General features: G+C 40.9%; 1 protein-coding gene across 2 annotated transcripts in view; it reads right to left on the reverse strand.

Moving 5' to 3' along the window:
- Positions 1 to 19,749, reverse strand: part of fnbp1l (formin binding protein 1-like) — a 52,915-nt gene extending 33,166 nt beyond the window's left edge. For both annotated transcript variants that reach the window (XM_061034298.1, XM_061034297.1), the window contains exon 1: positions 19,607 to 19,749. In XM_061034298.1, coding sequence (XP_060890281.1) covers positions 19,607 to 19,630 — 24 coding nt within the window. In that variant the 5' untranslated portion in view covers positions 19,631 to 19,749. The remainder of the gene's footprint in view (positions 1 to 19,606) is intronic.
- Between the last annotated feature and the right edge of the window lie 1,640 nt (positions 19,750 to 21,389).

A 21,389-nucleotide genomic window follows, 5' to 3' on the forward strand; every position in this document is an offset into this window, starting at 1 on the left:
CTTCACACACAAACTCACAAACACACTCCCTGACGGACCGGTTAGGCAAGAGAGAGACAGTCGGCGAGACGTGTGATTGGACATCTTGGCAGATATCAAACTAATGCAGACATAATCGTGTCCTAGCAAGCACAGCATATGACCTATTTTCAACAATTAACCACGTTACCAACACTTGTTTGTTGCGTGACGGTTTTAACAGAACTGGCGCTCTTTGTAACCTTGTTCTTTCTGTTTTGCAAACCGATCCGCTCACTGGTCGTGTACTCTCTGGTTGACTGGTGTTACATTGCAAACATGTTGTTGAACTTTTTGCTAAGTTCAGCAGATCAGACCAGTATGCCTCTACTTCCTTTATGCAAAGACAAAAATTCCAAGATAATCTCCACCAACCCCCCCCCCCCCCCCCCCCCCCCCCCAAAAAAAAAAACCTGACTGAAATGCAAATGTCTGCTTCAGCCCAAGGATCAAAGGCGAACAAAATTGTCCAGACAGTCAACCTTTCCCTCTAACCTTTACATGAACCCCTGATCATTTTAAGAGCTGGAGAAGTCCTCTACAGTTCATGTAAGCCTTTTAACCTTCAGATAAAATACTTTCAAAAAGGAAAGCTTTTTGACTGTTCTATTTCTTATTAAAAACGTCTCACTTTCTCATTATGCGTTCACTGTACTGGTGTTGAAAACTTGATCATTTTATGCATTTTTTGGCCACCTTTGAGACGCTTAAAGTGCTTAAATTTAACAATTGACTCGTCAAATCATCAGTGAGGACACTTCAAGCTTTAAAAGAAACGCTGCAGATTTGTTTAAACATTGAAATGTCTGTAACAAGTGTTTGTCAGTAATTTAAGGTTATCTTAGCATTGTCAAATAAAACGCTGAATACTCCCACATTCTTTCCACTGCTGTATTTGTAAATGTCAGACTGGTCCTTTGAAGCGGAACCATTAGTCCGCCTCAGCCTGAGTCTGACCCTCTTTGTCTCAGCCCTGATCTTGCCTGTGCTCTTTTTGTGGGGTCGACCCCCTGACACTGAAGGTCAAAACAAGCGGATTTCCTGGGTCTCTCTATCTGATTTTCAGAGGGGGAAACAGAGAAGATCCTGTTCTTCTTCTGCACACAACTGTAGGAACTCTTTTAGTAAAATAATCTTTCTAAAAGATACGTTTCAGGAGGATATTTTTTCACAGAATCATCAGGTTTGCAAGGATAAAACCTCAAACAGTGCAGTTCACAAAAGAAAGCTGTGTTGTGTTTGAGTGTGTTGAGTCTATTCTACCAGAACTAATCCCTCACCTTAACAGGCAAACATTAAGAGCTTTGCCTCTCTATTCTTAGTATTTATCACCCACATTTTACAGTGTTTAGATTAAGGTTGTTAAAAATGTTGATACTTCTGGGTTTTACATGATACATTCTCCAGTATTTTAATGACCAAAGCATAAAGAACCACGTATCTTTAGTCACATTTTAGAAGCAAACGCTGAGAAAAAGAAGGGAAGAGTACTGTCCAAATTTCAAAAATAAGTTCCAGTACCAAAACATAGATAGCCAATGTTGCAGCAGCAGTAGCTAAGTCTGTTGGTACTTGGGTTTCGGTGTCAGAGGGTCTCCGGTTCAGGTCTCTGTACGGAACAAAGTAGAGAAATTGAGAAATTACTTGCTGGAGAGGTGCCAGTTCACTTCCCCAGCACTGCCCATGTGCCATTGAGCAAGGAGGCATCGAACCCCGAGCAGCTCAGGGGCACCCCCTTTGTGCAGCCCCCTCACTCTGACATCTCTACCGTCCATATAGAGTGCCACAGGAATGAGTCCTAAAACCCGGAAGTAAGTTAGCATTCGAGCGCCATGGGGTCTAACGTCTAAAAGTCAACGGGGATTTTGAATGGGTTTGTGGTTAGACGCCTGAAATAAGGTCTGTGGTTAACACAAGCTTAAGAGATGTTGCCGTTTTGTTAGACCACATAAACTGCGTTAGGTTATACCCCCACTTGTGAATTTTGAAGTTTTTACACGTCTTTAAAAAGGCGGTTGCTAACAAGTGGCTAAATGTGACTACAGTGGTTGTCGGGGACATTAAACGTCATCACGCCGGACACAGAGGCCGGGAACTCTCGCACTAGTCCGAGATGTCTCCTGTAGGTTTAATCTTTAGGTTAAGGTGAATATTATGTTAATAAACTATTCATTAAGCTACGCGGATTAGTTTATCGGAGGTCGTCTGAAGCATAACGGTAGTGACGTCACAATCATCCGACCGTGGTGTAGTTGGCTTGTAGCATAACGTTAGCTTTTTACTTCTGCCGGCCCCATTAATGCTTCAAACATCATAAAAATGGTGTTCATCTGTGAAGATTATCCTGCTGAACAAAACCCCTACGCTTCAGAAAGGTGCGTTTGCCACAGAGCTCATTTTCTACAATGATCCAAAATCCCACAGGCGAATTCTCATTAGACCCCATGGCGATGATACTTCCGGGTTGGCCTACAAAAATACACTAGAATGAAATCAAAGTTTGAATTTCTGGTTTTTATGATGATCCAATTCACAAACTGGAATTTTTGGGCAATTTACTTGGGCAGTTTTCCTTCCGTCAAACACAACCCCCAATTGGAAATTCATTGTATTTGCAGCTGTAACATTACAGCTAATGGAATAATTCAAAGAGGTCGAATCATTATGCTGCTATCAACTATAAAGGGCAAGCCTAACAAACTAAATCCTTACAACTCACATTAAAAAATAATAATATAGCCTGACAGTTTTGGACAAAAAGGTTGATCTTCAAACATATAATAGAAAAATCATTCATTCAAATCCAGTCTTCCTCCTGCTCCAACACGAGCAACAAGACTATAGTGTTACAGCAGCAGGGTTTATTTATACATTAACTAAACATCAAGCATTGCAAAACTATCTGGGTCAGTGGGCTGAATAGTCAGAGGCTCCATGTTTATTAAACACTGGGTGTGGTGAGCTGTGTAGACGCCGCAGCCTGTGATGGAGGTTGGTGGCTTCAGGTTAGCTCAGGGCATCGGGTCCACAAACACAATCCATCAGCACAGAATCTGAGAGGAGAATTTGGTGAATTTTGTTTTAATGTGCGAGTGAGAACCTCTTAAAACTGCCTGAGGAGTTCAGCATGTTAGTCCTCTATAACGCCTTCATTATGAATGTTACAGAGACGTAATGGAGGGATTGAAGAGATCCAACCTCTCTGTGTTGGAGAGGAGGGAGTAACAGAGTCGTTACAGGGGCGGCACGGGATCAGCGGAGCCAGCCGGTGAGAGAAGCGTTGCTTGTGTGTGTGTGTGCATGTCTGACTGTGTGTGTATGTAGAGCTCCCGCTGAGTGTTTCCACAGACTGGGACACCAACATTACACCATTTAATATGAAGGTACAAAGACGTAATGAAGGCGGTGCTTCATTACGGCTCTGAAAGGGCTTGAGAGAATTAGCAACATTACAAAATGTACAAAGTTCAAACCTGTAATGTGTCCTCTCTCTCTCTTCAAAGACGAAGCCTGCTCTAGAAAAAAAATCCTGCTTCTGAATTCAAGTGTTGACAAGGTTGGTTCTCTTACAGGCGATAGCCATTTTGCATAATTTATTAAAACATCTGCTCAACAAGTTTTCTCCCGATCACCGGGAGTGTGTTTTACACAAACACAGCACTCTTGATCGGCCGGTCGCAGACTGTTATAAAAAGAGAAAAACAAGAGCTGACTGTTTGTAACCTGTCAAGTTGGCACAGATCAGCACAATTAGCTGCTTATCTCAACGTTTGGCAGGTTGCAGGTCTACTGGCTGAAACGGCAGAAAACTTAACCACACCAACCCCTCCTCCCTCTGTCGGGCAGTGAAGCTGCAATATCAGGACGACTGAAGAAGGAGAATTATTATGACGACAAAAACAATGAGTGGGATTTTCCTAAAAGACTAAACCACACAAAAGATCCTTCTAAATCATCACTGACGACACGCTTGGAGTGTGAGGTGTCGTCTGTATCTGAAGTTTGCCCTCTGATCTTACTTTCGAAGACTGTGAAAAATGTGAAAACTTTGATACTGTTCGATTTCACCTGTTTTAAAATTAAACAATCTTTTTTATTTGAATTACTATCGTAACGTACTGAAGCTTAAAAAAAAAGCCAGAAGATAGTAATTTATATTTTTAACCCAAAGATGCAGCAAAAGAGAAGTGACAGATAGAGAGAGAGCAGTGATACTACATTCAAATTCAGGGGTCAGTTACTGACATTTCTTTCAAAGACAGGTAGTCAGAGTCCTTTTTTGCATATGGGGCCAAGGTTTGTAGCCTCATCAAATAGTCCCACAATCAGGACAAAGAGAAAGTGTGACGATCAGGTTGTCGTCTCTGCCGTCTGTCTAAATTTTACCGATGCCACAGGGTGCATTTGAATTGAGAATCTGACACAAAAAGCATGTGTATTTGCAAACCTCTGAATGAGAGGTGTCTACTATGTCTCGTCTGTTTAACGGCTGCAGCAGGTGGGACGAACGAAGAGCAGAGAGGACACACAGCGGGCAGAGTTAAGCATCATACAAACAGAATCTGACACCTTCCTGCAGGGTTGTGAAAAGGTGTGGGGCATGTTATTTCTTCCTTAAATCATTACCGCTGCAAAACGATCAGAACAAATGTTCACGGAGGCTAAGGGGTTAAAAACAAAACAAGATTTTCTTAAGCTTTATACTTAATAATTCTCAAATGTAACGCTAACTGAAATTGTATCGTACTGAACATGAGGTATCAAAAAACAAGCGTTGATACTTCTAACAATCTTAACCACTCGGGGCGGCTAATTTCAGCTCAATCTGTTTCGGTGGTTGGCCACACTATTATCCAAAGCACTTCCTGTGTGTGCGTCCAATATGAAAGAACAGGATGTGATGATTACTGTATCTGTTCAACAATCTGCAGAGATGTATCATCAGACCACATGTGCATGCCTCTGCAAAGATGCACACACACAAACAAACAGCTCATTCATCTCTGAAAAAACCCCACAGGATATCTGATTTATCCAACCACTGACTCAAGAGTCCTTATCACAGCTGGGGTTTGGCATGAGGCTCCCAGCTGTGTGAGAGTATGTCTGTGTGTGTGTGTGTGTGTTGTCCCTGACACCTTCTCCTCGCACTGTTCAAGCTGGTTTGTGCGGTTGACTTTAAGCTATGACACTTTTGGTTTGGGTGCTGACAGCTGGAACTATTTTTAGGCAATGAATAAGTCAGTTTGAGGTCATTTTAACACCGACAGTCAAAAAAAAGTTTTCTAACTTATTACACAAGCATGGCAACAAGTGGGAGTTTAAATTACATGAAAATAAATCCTAGTTTAAAAAGGGTACAATGTTCGTGCAGGAGGAAGTATCCCACTGCCTTAAGTCACACAGATAGGCCGAGAAGTTCTCTTTAATAATATAGTTTGTCACCAACTTTTTGAAAGCTGTTGCTGGCATCAAATTCAAAATGAGCATACCATTGTCCAAAAATAATACAGTCTCTGGTTCAAAATGTGATGTGAAATTTGTGCTGTTTTCAATCAAATAAAGGGGTCTTAAAGTTTTATTAATTTGAATTTCTACACACTGTTTCAGCTTTTTCCGAAATGGGGATGTACATATCTCTGTTGGAGTCAGCGGAATAATCTGTACAATGTCTTCTTGTATGAAGCAGAAGTTTTTCTGAAATAGCTTGCACTGGCTCATAAAGTGCATGCATAGAGTGGAAAACATCTCCCCAAATAAGTCTTAACCACAGTATAAATAAGCATGTAGATTTAGAGAATGCCCTTTTACTTCCTGCATGACTGCAGCCGCCATGTGACATACTGACAGATAACCTCTGCCCGGTTGTGTGCATGTTCTTTTTTCTGCATGCTTTAAATGTACAACACCACACACTGGTCAGTGTTCACTTTCCTGTGAATGCGTATCATATGGATTAACCTTTAACTGCATCCCATGTGACTAATATATGATAGGAGGCTTAAGCTTGGGTGTGCTACAATCACGACTGCTGCTGTCATCAGCTACACCACTACACTACTACACGGTGTTTGAGCTGGGATGGTCTAGAGCTGGATGAAACTTGTTTTTTGAACAACTTCTGCCCAATGCAAAACTCTTCTCTGAGTCAGCAGTTAGGTATACTAGCTTGCCAAAAATCGCTGCAAAACACTAGATAAATATCTGCAACTGACATTGGTGCATGCTACAATATCCGCAACATTGGCCGATACTAATGTTTGACCAAATCACTGTTGCATCCATAATATTAATAGTGACCTTAAATCAAAGATCTAGGTGTGTCCACCTAGTGTTTTTTTCCTGGCAGAAGCTCTGACTCGGTAGCACTTGCATGAAGCGTTTGTGTGCTGAGAAGAAAAGGCTGCACGTCCCTCCTGTCTCTAGACAACGGTCGCTGTATGACCGACACACGGCTCGGTTACTTTTGATTGCATGTTTTATTTTATTTTAGATTGTTTATTTACCGATCAGACATGGAGCAGAGAGGATGCTGTGGGTACAAGACACGATCTGTAGGCAGCAAAACTACAGGGAATATTATACGTTCGGAAAAGAGCGCTGGTGATGTGAATAGCGCCTTACTGAAGAGTTGGAAGATTTTTAACTTAAGCGCTTGGAGCAGCCGCATAAAAACAGCGGAGCGCTCCTAAAAAACAAGCTTTTTCTCCAGGTGCCTGCTTTCTGCTGCGAACGCTCTCTACTCATTTAAAGCTAGGTGGACCCGGAGCCTTAGGATTCATCTATGGTAAATTTCAGAAATACATTTAATCCTTGTTGGCATATTTCAGTCTGCTTATAAGAGGTTCATTGTTGCAATCCAGCTATCCATATTTACAGCAAATATACGACCATCTCCATGCCTCTATGGCTGTTTGCATTATTACTATCTGATACAACTCGCTGATGCTGCTGCTGCTACTTCAACTGCACATTTCCAGCAGTGAGCATGAGCCCCTTAATGTGTTAGTGCCTCGGTGACACACTTATGAGTAACAATTTATAAACATTAAGAGGGTTTAAATGAACAATGGCCTGACTAGCCTAGAAAAACACAAAGCGAGTGTTTGTTTGATACTGCTGCGGGAGACAATAGCGGGTCACAAAGTGAGGTCAAACAAGTTCATTAATGACTGTAGAAAACTGAGTCCTGTTTGAGACTATTGTCGTGTGTATTTGGAAGAATTTCCCTCTTTGGGTTACATATCATTGGCTGTAGAGTGAATCTTTTACACTTCCACTTCTTTTATTCAATAAAAAATATTTTAATAGTTTGCTTGCTTCTGATTAGCATGAAAACGAAGCTAGCTCAGATTCAATCAGTGTGCTGCTCAGTGTGTTGACATCCTTTATTCAGCACTCTGACTACCTGAAATATTAAGGTCTGGGGTACCCACAGTAACCAGGGGGGGACGTCGAGTACTCCATGTGCATGTTACCTAGGTAACCAGGAACCCTCCATGTAGAGCAGCTAGTGTGTGTGTGTGTGTGTGTGCAAATGAGCAACACAGAGCAGTTTTATGGGGCTCTGAAACTACACTGGACAAATAAACAGCCTGGGAAAACTCCTCTGTTGCTAGAATTAACATTGTTTCCCCTGAATGCAAACAGGCTGCGGGTGAGAAAGGGTGGGAGACGAAGAGGGAGGAAAGAGGGGAGCCGAGGGAGAGAAGAGGGGGTGGGGCTGTCCTAATTACGCTTGTCCCATGTATATGCACATTTTTTCACATGATATTTATGGTACGTGCATTTTGGTCAAATCAGTGTTTCCCATACATCCGCTTAACAACCGACGACAGCAGAAAAGAAAGGCACCACAAATAGATTCTGCTGGTTGATAAGGCAGCAGGGTAAAACTGCTTTTGTGTAACTTGTACACAACATCAACTGCTTAAATCAGCAGGGGGGCGGTGACCTACAAGAACCCTTGAGATTGTTCCTGGAAGACGGCGGTTAAAAGACGAATAACAAACGTTGAGGACACAACCCAACGTGGGGTTAATGTTACTGCTGGACTCAACGGAGAGACTTAAGGAAACTAGTCAACTAAAATTGAGACGGTGCTTAAGGCCTTAGTCGACTGTTGCTTTGTGAATAGACATCCAACAACAGTTCAACTTTGATAAGAGCTTCATTTATCACATGCATAATACCAACCCATTAGCTGTTTTTAGCTAAAACACTGGATTTGATGCTTCTATCTTTGATAACATACCATAAATTGAACGTATTTCACATTTTGGTCTATTGGGTCAAACAACAAAACATTTAGAAGCCATTTAAGATGCTTAGAAATTGTGATAAGGACTCTCATATTATTGAAAATTTTAAAAATGCACAGTATGCCAGAGTGCTCTAAATGGAAAAAAATAACAACAGCTGACGAGTCATTCTCTTGGCTTCTTTTCCTCCCCACTCCCAATGAAAACAAAACTCTGGTTTGAATAGTCAAGACACACGGGCGAAACAGACCTGTGAATATTACCGATGAGCTAATGTATCCTAGTATAATTTACATTGATATACATACAGCAACAGAGTCCGCTACATGACACTATAATGAGAATATTTGTCTTTATATCAGCTATGTGTAGTTCAATGGAATATCACTATCAACAAACGATATCCTGCTGCTTCCTCACATCAGCTCACTCGGACTTGCTGCGGAAAAAAACTAGGGGTCTGGAAGGAGAAACTCCGGATGAAGTTCAAGCAAAAAATCCGGCTGTATGTGTTTACACATACAGCTCCTCAGGCAAATATCAGGAGTTTTTCAGGAGTTTCCTGCAAATGTGAAAGCCCTGAATTTATCCTGTTAAAAAAACTAAAACATCCCGTATGGGCCCTGTTAAAGAGAACTTTTTCAAACAGCATCTCTGCATCACTAAAGCCTCTTAAAGGCTCTGTGACATTAAACCCTTTTAAATCAAGCAGCATTTTATCTCAGTCTGTGAGAAACTCTTGTATAAAAGTATAAAAGTGTCCACGCTGGAGACTTGTTATCCTGACAGAAAACAGGCAGGAGTTGTTCGGGGTGGATGACGAGGAAGAAGAGAGGTCGGTGTAAGGATGGGGACAAGGGAAGGAGTGTAATAATCAACTGTATAATGGGATGAGAAGAGGTAATGGTTTATCGTCACTCTGAAAACATTAACACACTGATTCTTCCTCACATGAACACACACACACAAACAGGGAACAAAAAAGCGCCTGATTCATTCATGCCTGATTTAGTCTCCACACTGTAACATTGGTAGCTAAGGGAAGTGATGGTTATGTAGAAACAGAGAAACAGATCACTTAACATGGAACTGATCCAACAAACAGAGGACACAGGGCTGCACAATGGAAGCTTTGTCTTAAATAAGTCTCTCTATGTTACCCTGGCGTCTTCATGTGTAATCCATTTGAGTTTACACCTCTCGACTACGGTATAGAAAATGTGCTACTGGCTGCTATGTCTATCATCTATAAGAGATCTATAAGAGGTCTCTCCCAGGCAACTAGAGAAGCCTTCTGAAAGTCATTTCAGGGATCGGAGTGGGAGTGAAACCAACTCTGGCATTATATAAATAACCATTGTCAGGAGCAGCTACAGATAGCATCGGTGCAGCAGAGGTGAGCAGGTTTTGCAGACAGCTGATGTGTTCAGTACACAGAAACCATAAGGACATCAGCTGATGGACATCTTGAGTGTGCGTCACAGGCTAGAAGAGTTGTCACAGGTTGAGCAGCCATGATGGATGCATTAGTCTCACTGATGTTTTAGTCAACAGAAATTAGCCTACTAAGGGATGTAATCTTTGCCAAGTCATGCAGGGGCGCTGCAGATTAATAAGCTTGGTCTACAGGAAGTGAAAAAATGCCTACAGGCAGAGTAGCTGTCCCAAAAAAAACCCAAATTACTGAATTTATAAAGACACAAAAAGCGTTGGTCCACTTCTGCAACTTTGACAGCGGGCCCAATTGTCTGGTGTGAAATGCGCACAGCTTTATGGCACTAGTTCACTCACCAGCCTGCGATTGTGACATAACATTGGGCTGTGTTGTTTTCTGTTACCGCTGTCTCATGTTGAGCAGCTTTACCGGGTGCAGAAAAGTTTTTCTGCTCAGACTTTCATACAAAGAAATTAGAAATAAATCTAACGTAAAAAAATCTCTCTTTCCTTGTCGATCTTTAAAAGTTAGCTGACTAAGTTTGAAACCCTATCCTATCTTAATTAGCATGTTACAAAGTACCCTCTCCAATGTAGCCATTTAACCACGGCCTGCAGACATGGTCGAAGATGAATACACATACTCGGGCTGTAGACATTAGCAGAGAAATAAGTGTTGCATAATATGACTGTAGATCGCTTCTCAGTCGATGTGGTTGTTTGGCTTCTCACAACGTCTTTGAGTGACTTTGCCACCCTCAAATCTAAAACCATGCCAACACATTTGAGCAATCTAGACAGCACTATCTCTTTCACTTGTAGCAGCTTTTAGCATCAATCACGAAAATAACAGAGAGCGTATGGTTTTAAAACAGATGGTATTGAAAAGTATCTACATTTCAAACTTTTTTTTGACAACCTCAGCATAAAAAAAAACCCTCAAAACACGTCTACAGTTATATCAACTGTATGGTATACGTCAATTTGTTGTGACTCTTTTCTTTTGCACAATATTTAACAAATCTTTACTGAGAGTCAACGTTAATAAACAGGGCAAACAAACAGGAATGCTCTCACTGTGAAGCCTACAGTACTGTCTGTCGGCATGTTACACAAGCAGGCCTCGGATTGACAGCAGCCAGAAATCCAGCACAGGCTTAGTGTAATGACTGGGTTTGAGATCTGGGGAAAAGTCAACAGAAAAATTCCCCACATCTTCCAATTTTCCACATGTCCTGAAGCCTGCATTTTTATCCGCTGGCTAATAAAGAAACTGACTAATAAACTGTTGACAGACACGCTGACTCCTGGACGACAGCAGACAGTGAACACAGCTGCAGCAGCTCCGACCGAAGCTCTGCATCTAAACAAGTCATGACTCTGAGACGTCTGGAACTGTTTGTGTCTCTGGTGATTCAGATTTGTACTTCCTGGAAAGAAATTATAATAAATGCTGGGAGGTTTTCATGACACAAATTGGCAAGTTAGCCTGCAGGCCATATAGTAATCCTAAAGGTAAATACACCTGTTTTGTTTCCTGTACAACTATGTCACAAAGTCAGGCCATATAACCCATGTTGGCCCATTTAGTCTGACAGGAAACTGGGTTTATCCGAGGTCAGAGTAAGGAGTACAGGTGGGATGTTAACTGAGTCCATCGAGAGCTCAACTGCCAAACAGCTGGCGGGTTGGATACAGCTGTGGTCACATCCAGAGGGAGGCGAGAGAGTGAGGCAATGAGAGGAAGGACGAGAGGGAGGGAGAGGAGAGAAGCCTTGGGGATCGAGGAAAAAGGAAAGCAGCTCTGTGTTTGTTCGTTTCCCGTGATACAATTAGGTTCAGACGACTATGAGTTGGTCATTCAGTATGTTTGAGTAATTTATTGCTAGATTGGTCACAGCTTTTCTTTGTTTCTACAAGTGTCACAGATGATTTTGCCAAAAACCGTTCATCAGATTCTGTCTAAATTCTTGAGCGTTTACACCGCACCGATACTTTTCAGATCAAATCAGGTCAAGTTTTCTTCATTGTAATGTGAAAGTACACATTGAAATTACATTTTGTTCCTCTAGGACCATGGTGCTACAAAGGACGATCAAGATTTGAGGTAGAAAAATAAGGTTGACTTTTTTAACTAGAGAAACAGATAAAGTGTCAAAGAAACATTAAAGTGGTGTTATAGTGGCAAAGGTAGAGTAACAACAGACCTATAAAAAAAATAAAACAGCTGTCTTCTTGCAGCAGAGGAAATCTATGTTGACCTAGTATTCGTTGGTCTGAAAGCTGCACCAAAATCCCTCAAAAACTTGAGGTACTGGACAAAGTTTGAAGGGCCTGGACTAAGGGAGTGCATTGAATCCAAAGCATTTTTGTCTAATAACAAATACATCATGAATATTCCTTTTGAGCCCATAAAGTACATTTCGTCATTAACTCTGTAGCCAAAAATCAGCCCAATTGGATCCATTTTCACAAACGCCCTTTCACACAATGCATCCTGAAAATGTGGACACTTGTCAGGATAGATAAGACCTTGTCCCTCACAGCGGGAGACTTTACCTTGAGGACATGAAGGGGGGTCTCAAGAGGCAGGAGATGTTGTGAAAAGAATGCCATGGAATTCACAGCGTCATGTGTCCCACACTATATTGATTATAAAAAAAAATGTTTTGGACATGTTTGGCTGTTTTTTGATAGGGGAGCTGAAGAGAGAGACAGAAAATGTGGGGAGCGAGAGTTGAGGATTTCATGCACCAATCAGGATCAGGAGTTGAACCAGTGCAACAAGGGCTGTATCCTCTGTACATGGGTCGCCTTCTCTGAGCTAAACCAGCCCTAGATGTTGACATGGCTGGTTTTGCCTGTTTATCAATGCTATGTGTAAATGAAACGGTTGAGAGGAACATACTGGCAAGAAGAGAAGATTGTGAAGCAGCTTCATTTACTGCAAAAAGATCAAACTGGTCGCCCAGCAGTCCCAGGATATAAATGTCTTCACTCCAACACGCTCGCTCACGGGGCATTTCCCAGAATGTCACCTGCTGTGAGTTCACACATCAGCTCAGTATGACTTCTTGTGGAAAATGTTCCTAGAGGGCTGGCAAGAAAAAAATCCTGATGAAGTCCAGATAACTTCTGCCATTATAGTTCACACATGAAGCTCTGGCTAAAACAATGCTTTAACTGGTTAGTACACTTGGTGTACACACAGTGGTGGTGTTTTCTGGTTTTAACTTTCATCCTTTGTTGACTGATGTAGATAAACGTATGTAAATCATGTGCTGGATTTATTTATAGGCCACCTTTCAGTGAAGGTTTCATTCATAAGTCCAGCCTTCCTTTGTTGCTTTCCAGGTAGAGTTGACGGAGACAGCGGGAGAGGGATCTTCAGAATTGTTAACACATTGATATACACACATTTGCACACATTGCATTTACTGTACTGTGTATAAAAACTGTTTCTGAAGCCTCAATTTGGACAGTTTGACTGGTGACATATGGGTTTTCCGGCGCAAGAAGTGACCATATCTGGAGGAAGGGGGGGATTTGCATCTCTTCCTTTCTAGCCTCAACAAGAATGACAGATGTGGAAGCACCTTGTGAATGACAGGTAGACATGCCTTATTGCTGCCCTGCTTTGTTTTCATTTTACTCTGAACTTGCCCATGTTTTAATGTTTGGTCTGTTTAAGCAGTGTAAACATATTCTCCTCTGACTGACAGGCTTTCATTCTGATGTATCCTGTTACTGCTCCCTGTTGCAGCAGCCAATGTCTCCACTGGGATCATTAAAGTTTTATCTAATCCATTATATCTATAAACTCCAGTTGTCTCTACGTCCATCTGCCTTCATATTAAAATACCCCCCCCCCCTCCCTTCTCTCCTGTTATTAAACCTGCTCTCCCTTCTTTCCTCTAATGGGTTTTTTTTTCTCCTCCATTCTTCTCTCACACCTCCCTCCTCTCTCTCCATCTTCATCTTCCGCCTGTCTCTAGAAGGAGTGTGTTAGCACAATTTTATTAATTAAGCAAGACATGCTCCTTCGCACTCAGGACAAAAACTAAATAACGAGGGCTTCTGCTATCGTTGTCACTCATCCATGGCAACATGTTCTCTCTCTCTCGCACCAACATAAACACCCCCCCCTCCACGTACACACAATGTGTTGAAAAGCTTGGCTGGACTGGATGTAACAGCCTGTAATGTCCAGGCCAGTGCCCTCAGCTTCAACATGACTTCATCCAAACCCGCTGTGATCTGCTAAGACACAGACTACTGCCCTGCTGAACAACAGGAACCCTCCTACCAGAGCAGAGCCTCCACAGTGAGAGCTTCAAAATCCAATGAAACAACAGAAGAAAGACTGAGACTCTCCCTATGCAACTGTCCACACTATATTTACTGTTTTAAGAACATACTGCATCTATTTTTTGCAACCTCTACCTTATGCATGTATAAGCAATCTGCCTACATCGCTATGTATTATTTATTTTATCATCCTTTGCACTCTTTTTCACTGCACTATTGCCATAGTACATATTTGTGTCAGTACAAAGAGAGTCTTATAAACTATAGAGTCAAGTTCCTTGTGTAGATTTACTAAATCTGACTCTGGATACAAAGAATCAGAAACCATCATAATGTTATTTTCATCAAGTCTCTATCTCTCAATAAGTGGTTTAAAAACAACAATGTTTACAATTTCCATGCTTCATGTCAATCCGGACCAATCTGCAGGTTGCATCACAGAAGGATCAACTTTATAGATTTAATCATCTCCAACATGATCATACAATCGGACCGACTACACTGCTCTACACCTTTAAGGATCGGCTCAACTTGCCTGGGAGCTCATCCAAAAAAAATAGGAGGTATAGTCTACAAATTTTGGGAATGGAAAGCCGGACAAAAACACACAATACACATCAAGTAGGAGATATGCAGTGGAGGAGGAGTAGCAAAAGTCATCAACCAGGAGCCAATGGATGGCAGTAATAGTGTTATCTCGAGACACTTTACAAAAGAGCATATGGGATAATATGCAGGCAGGATTTCTATTCCTCGCGTTCCTGTTGTCCACACTTCCTTGCCGCTGAGGTGGAGGTCGGAGCAGGCCGTGCATGAATGTAGACGGTGATGGCCGTGGGGACAACACAGTCTGATGTTAGTGGCTGGGCGTCGGTTGTTGGTTTGGACGACACTGTCCGATGGTGGAGGCTGGGCATCGGGCGGTGGTTGAGGGACGATACGGTCCGATGGTGGAGGCTGGGCATCGGGCGGTGGTTGAGGGACGATACGGTCCAATGGTGGAGGTAGGGTTTTTGTATGACATTTTTATTTGATCAATCACTTGAACTATTTATCTGTTACCACTGTTGCCAGTTTGAGTTCTGCCAGTTAAATAACATCTATAAGGCTTGGTTGAAATGAGCAATATTTCAATATACAAGTTTGTGTCTACTTTTGCATTGCCATAAAAATTCCTGCAAATGTATTCTACATTTGACTAAAAGATAAGACGCTAGACGGTAAACAGATATCCCTCCAGACCTTTGTCTACTGTAGTCTGATGTCTATAAATATCAAAAATAGGAGTGGTAATGTTGAGCCGTTTTGACCTGAGTCTGGCTGTCACTTTTCTTCTCAGTATCAAATGATACAAACATACCCCCAGTACCCGCGTACTCCAACAAAACCTCCCTTAAGACACCAGAGGGAAGACGTTATAAGCTTTTTTCAAATACAAACAACGAAGGGAGAAGCAAACACTTCAGGAGGGTAAAACCCTGCTCAGTGCTCTGAAGCCGACTTTCCACAATCACTTTTAAGTGCCCCATTTATTTACCAGCTGACAGACCTCAAAGTAAACTCAAGAGTCTAGCCGGCCGTTCAGAGTCTGCCCACTTTCCTCTGCATCCTTTATCCTCTTATCTTTGTCTTTCAGTTTGGCCGGTCGGTGGAGAAGCCGGACTTTCACACTTGGCTGCACCGCTCTGCTGGCCTCCGGCTCACCTCCACCAGGCAGACCACAGCACAGCATGGCGGCATCCTGGCACTCGGCACACACACAAAACGCACACAGAGCTTCAATTCAGACAAACACTTCCTACTCTATGTGTGTGTCTCTGAGGGCTGGAAGCCAGAGCGGTAATAGGATGTTCCTCGCTTGCTTTGTGATGTCTCAAAGAGCTGAGCCAGAGCCAAAACGCCGGGCAAAAGCGAAGGCGCCCAAACTAAACTGCATTTGCTGAAACCGCCTTATGGCGCTTTATATTTAGATCATGCTGTTGAATGAATTGAATGAGTTGGTATGAATTATACCTTTTGATTGTAGTAGAAAGATGCAACAATTATTGGTTAAAATGATGCATTCATTCGCTTGCAGTCTCCTGGATGTTGCATTGCCAACAAGAAAAATCTAAGAATCACAAGTTTATTTAAAATCATACGCTCCGCCTGCTTGTCGCCTCCTCACATGGGACATGACCTAACCTCTATAGGCCATCCAGCGCCTGGCAACGAGCAACAATTTTAACCATTTTCACATTCATAATTAGCAGATCAATTATTTTAAAAAAATATATTTTTAGCTTGTATAAGTGTCCTAATTGTAAAGATTGCCTGAATTACTTGCATGCAATTATTTATGTTTTGAGCTCTTTGTACAATAAAACAAGAAATTAAAAACCATTTATTCAGAAACTGTGATTGGACTTCTCCATATTTTCTCACATTTGAAACCCGTAACAGACTGCAGCACTGTAAATGCTCAAGAAACATGCAACATCAAACATATCCAACAGGGATTATGCAGCATTATATTGCAATATTTTCCCACTTATTAAACATTTAAATGTTGTTGTTTTTTTAATATCTAATGACAAGAAAAACACCAAGAGTGTTTTATGTAGTCAGAGCAAGTGAACAGATATTTGAATATTATTAAAAAGCTGCAACCTTGCCCTGTTAAACTTCCATAATGTATCATAAAGCATCAAGTGTACCAACATTATCTTACTCTCTGAGATTATTCAAGGAAACAACAGGCCGATAAGACCTTAATAAAGATAATAAATAATCACACCCTGATGGGAAACTATTTACATTATCAACACAGCTTTTGAATATCATCTGACACGCTTAAGCCTCTTCTTTTTTTTTAAACAATAACCTAGGCGTCATATTAATGGTATTCGTCCAACAGTTGTAATCTGTACTCTTGTACAGCTAAGCCCCCTGTATAGGTTCACGGTCTGTAAAATGAAATTAGGCAGACAATGACGCATATTATACGGCTGGTATTTAAAAAAGTCAGTCATGTGTAAGACACAACAGGCAATCATCTGTTTTTAAATCACATCACACGGACGATAATCTATAATCTGACATCAGACAGCCAATCATGTGTAATCGGACGGCCAACACATTAAGCTCCTGATGGACTCGGGGGGGATTATGACGGCCTTTAGACAGCATCTCCACTGAGGAAGAAGATGATTCATGAATGAATGAATGAAACATCCTTGATGAGCCATTTTACTTTGTTTTTTTAAAATACTCATGTAATCTTTTCATTTATTGAGATGGACTCCTCATGTTGGTTTCACTACTTTACTTTTGCACATATTAAAAATACTGATTTTGAATTAATTGAAATTTAATCCAGCTTTGTTTATCTCATTACTGTCCATATTTTAATGTTAATTATCTGACATGTTTCTTTCCTATGTCCCAGAGCTTTTGAGAAATTACAGGCTATACATAATTTTACAAACACACCACGTTTAGAGGACTTCTTGTATTAAATAAAACAATACCAAATTTCCCTCTGGGATTAATAAAGTATTTTCTGATTCTGATTATATTTTGCTTTTCTGCACACTGAGCTACATATGCAAACACACATCTTATACAATGTGTGAAGATGTGGTTCTCCTTTGGATATAATGGATTTTTTAATGTTTCAATTGCAATAAATGCTTCATCAGTTTAAATAAAATGAAGCCAGATGAGCTGGAAAGTACATCATAATAAGAAGAAGAATAAAAAGAAGACCATTTTTTTCATAAAACTGATGGTAGTAGCAGTAGTGTTATCTTTCACTTTTCTGATGTAAAAAAATGACTGAAACCTATTTTATAGATTTTAAAACAGACACTTGAAAGTAAATGAAATGTCTCATCCAATAAGGTTGACTAACCAGTCTCTACAACGGTCAAAGTGAAAACAAAAACTACCACAGCGGACTAAATCAAGCACCATAAAAATGTATAAATATGGATTACACACAGAGGCGCTGCTTATCAACAGGCAAGGCAGGCAACTGCTTGGGGCCCCAGACCAGTAGGGGCCTGGGTCAACAAAGCAAAAAGAAGAGGAATTATCCGCCTAAAGGAGAGAAAAAAGAAGAGGAAGAAGAGTACGCATGGGGACATAACGGTGATGAACGCTGGTTGGAGGGCGCAATTTATTTTTGCCTAGGGCCCCAACAGACTCTTGAATCTCCACTGATTACACATGGAAGGGGGAGACACTGAAATCTGGACAAATCATATCCTCATTTGTACAAAATCTGTTTCGATCACAGAGGAGCACAAATCTTCGCCTGTAGAAGCCAGGTTAAGTTACATTTTTGAGGGCTGAGTAAGCAAAAAATTGGTTCATATTAAACTGCAGGTAATAAACCACTGAGGTCAGTTAGAGGAGCATCACACACACACACACACACACACACACACACACACACACACACACACACACACACACACACACACACACACACACACACACACACACACACACACACACACACACACACACACACACACACACACACACACACACACACACACACTTAAATCACACCCACATGGGATGCTGCTGGTTGCCTCTCTGGTTACAGCAGCTTTGCCATGGCCTGGCCAACACCCCAAAAATCAAAGGTTGATGCTCACCACAACGTCAGTAAATATTCAATATAATAATCCCATGCTAAAACAATCTAACAAGCCTGTAGTTTAACACACACACAGGAGCTCATCAAATTAAGTATTCATCACTCTGATGTTGCAGCACTAAGAGCTCCTGTTTGTATGATTTAATGAGGATCTTATATCTACATATATATATCTTACAGCAGATATTGTGATTTACATTGGGCTATTGTTGAGTTATAACGAGGGAAGCTGCAGCAAATGTTGTGAGGTGTTTTATAAGGGCTGAGAGTCCAACTAATCACATGGCAGTGAAGAAAACACACTGGGGGAAACTGGCAACAAAGAGACTTATAATGGCTAATTAGTGAGTGATTAAAAAAAAAAAAAATCATTGTTAATTATGGTTGATTTTGAGAAGAGGGAGCAAGAGGATGGTGGTCTCTCCAACACGGAATACACCACCCTGTTACCGGGAATCCCTGCCAGCCTCTCATTGAACAGGGTGTGACACACACACACACACACACAAAACATCAACATACTACTTTATAACTTGCTATTTAAATTTAAAACATAATTAAAGTGGGAGATATGTGTTTTAAGTGTACAGTTAATCAGGCAGAGAGGGTATGCTGACCCCCCCCCTTACCCGCCCCTTGGTTTCCTCGCAGCTTGTCTGCAGACTATGTTGCCCTATTGTTCCGCCGCTGTCACAGCCGTTAAGGTGGATTAGCTTTAGCTTTAGCTTTAGCACTCGCCGGCTAACAGCAGGACAGCCAGAGGGAAAGCTAATGCTAACGATTCAACAACACAAAGCTAAAAAAAAAAAAAAAAAAAAAGGTAACACGGCACCTTTCTCCCTCTCCGTGTCCCAAACAAAGTCAACGTCGTATCCGTGCCCTCCAACACAAAAACAAAAGGACGCAGTTAAAGTCAGTTTAAGGAGTTCAGACATACCCAGAGCTCCGTTCCCCAACTCATTGCGGATTCCACCCTGTTGACTTATCCCCGTATTTGACGCAGTTTTCCCGGCTCGGACTCTCCCAAACTGCCGCTGAGACTCCCGGTCCACACTGACTGACTGTGTCTGCCCGACAAACACACCCCTCCTGCTCCTCCTGCTCCTCCCCCTCCACCTCCTCCTCTCTACAGGGCCGGTCAAACCAGGGGCCCTGGAGGACAAAAAGCCATTTTCGTTTCACCATTGCACTGTTTTAGATAAACATAATTTACTAAATTTCCATAATTTTGTTCATTTTAAAAATGCATGTTTTATATATAAAATTTTGCACGGACTTGCTCCTCCTCCTTTGAAGGACTTTATAAAGCCGAAGTCTGCCAGTGGGATCGGCACCAGGGGCCACAGGCCGAGGAGACTGTGAGGTCCCATACAGACGCACTACATTCAGACAAACTGTTCTGTCAGTCAAAGGAACTAAATATTGGAATATTCTCCCACTCACAATAAGAGACTCGCAAACATATGCATCCTTCAAAACACACCTCAAACAGTGGATAAAAGAAAACCAAGTCTGTGACCACTTTTAACCTTTAACCTCTGTTATTGTCTTGTGTCACTTGTGCCTTTGTATTTGTATTTTATTTGTAATTTGTCTTTCTCTTACCTGCCTAGGGACAACAGATGGAAACTAGCACTTCTGCTATAATCTGGCATTTTTACAGCTGTAATTGTTACAGCTGTTCATTAATATGCACTGTCCCTAACAAATAAATAAATAAATAAATGAATAGAAATACTAAGTTAGAGGTTAGAATCCCAAACAAAAAGAGAGAAAATGGGAATATATATCCTGTTATTTTACACAAACAAAATGATTCAATATGCTTCATATAAATGTATGACAATAACAAAGGACACTTAAGTAGCCTAATAAGATGTTTAAAAACAAGGCTTTTCAGATATTGTGATATCAGATATTTTATTTATTCTTATTTAAATCAATGTAATCTTTAAATAATAGGCTAGAATGTGCACAAGAACTAGAGATAATAAAAATCAAATTAGTAGTCTACCTGTTAAAACCATTTATCTTGTTCACACATCTTACTATAAAATCTGTAAAGGTCAGTATTGATTATATACAATCAATATACATCAACAATAATAATTTTAAAATCTATTATATACAACAATAGATTTAAAATAAAAAAATAAAAAAAACATTTAGGGGCCTACAGGAATTCAATGTGGGAGTCTGCTCACGGAAAGGTTTCTCAATTTCTTCTTGTAGAACTAGACATTTACCTGCTGTGCATTGATTCCCCTTCTAACCTGTAAATGTGCTTTACAATGAAGCCAAACTCGTTAATTACTAAATGAACAGTACCATCTAGCGGTCAGGGTTTGTTACTACAGCTTCAGTGATTAGAGGATAGATAGATAGATAGATAGATAGATAGATAGATAGATAGATAGATAGATAGATAGATAGATAGATAGATAGATAGATAGATAGATAGATGTCCTAAGGGGATTTAACTTGTGATACACTTACATAAATTTTTTCAGTATTTTATATGAAGGGTTGAAATTGTTATGCCAAGTAATGAAGATCTCTGCTATTGACCTCGCCAGATAATTTCTAAAACAACACATTATTCTGGGACTATGAAAAAATAACAAACAGTAAAGTGAACAAGGCCAAAACAAAAAAAGTGAATTTTTTTAGTCGGCCAACTTGAATCAACTAATATTATTCCCCACCCCCCAAAAAAGGTA

This window comes from Labrus mixtus, chromosome 3 (assembly GCF_963584025.1).
Source record: "Labrus mixtus chromosome 3, fLabMix1.1, whole genome shotgun sequence".
Classification (NCBI taxonomy): Eukaryota; Metazoa; Chordata; class Actinopteri; order Labriformes; family Labridae; genus Labrus; species Labrus mixtus.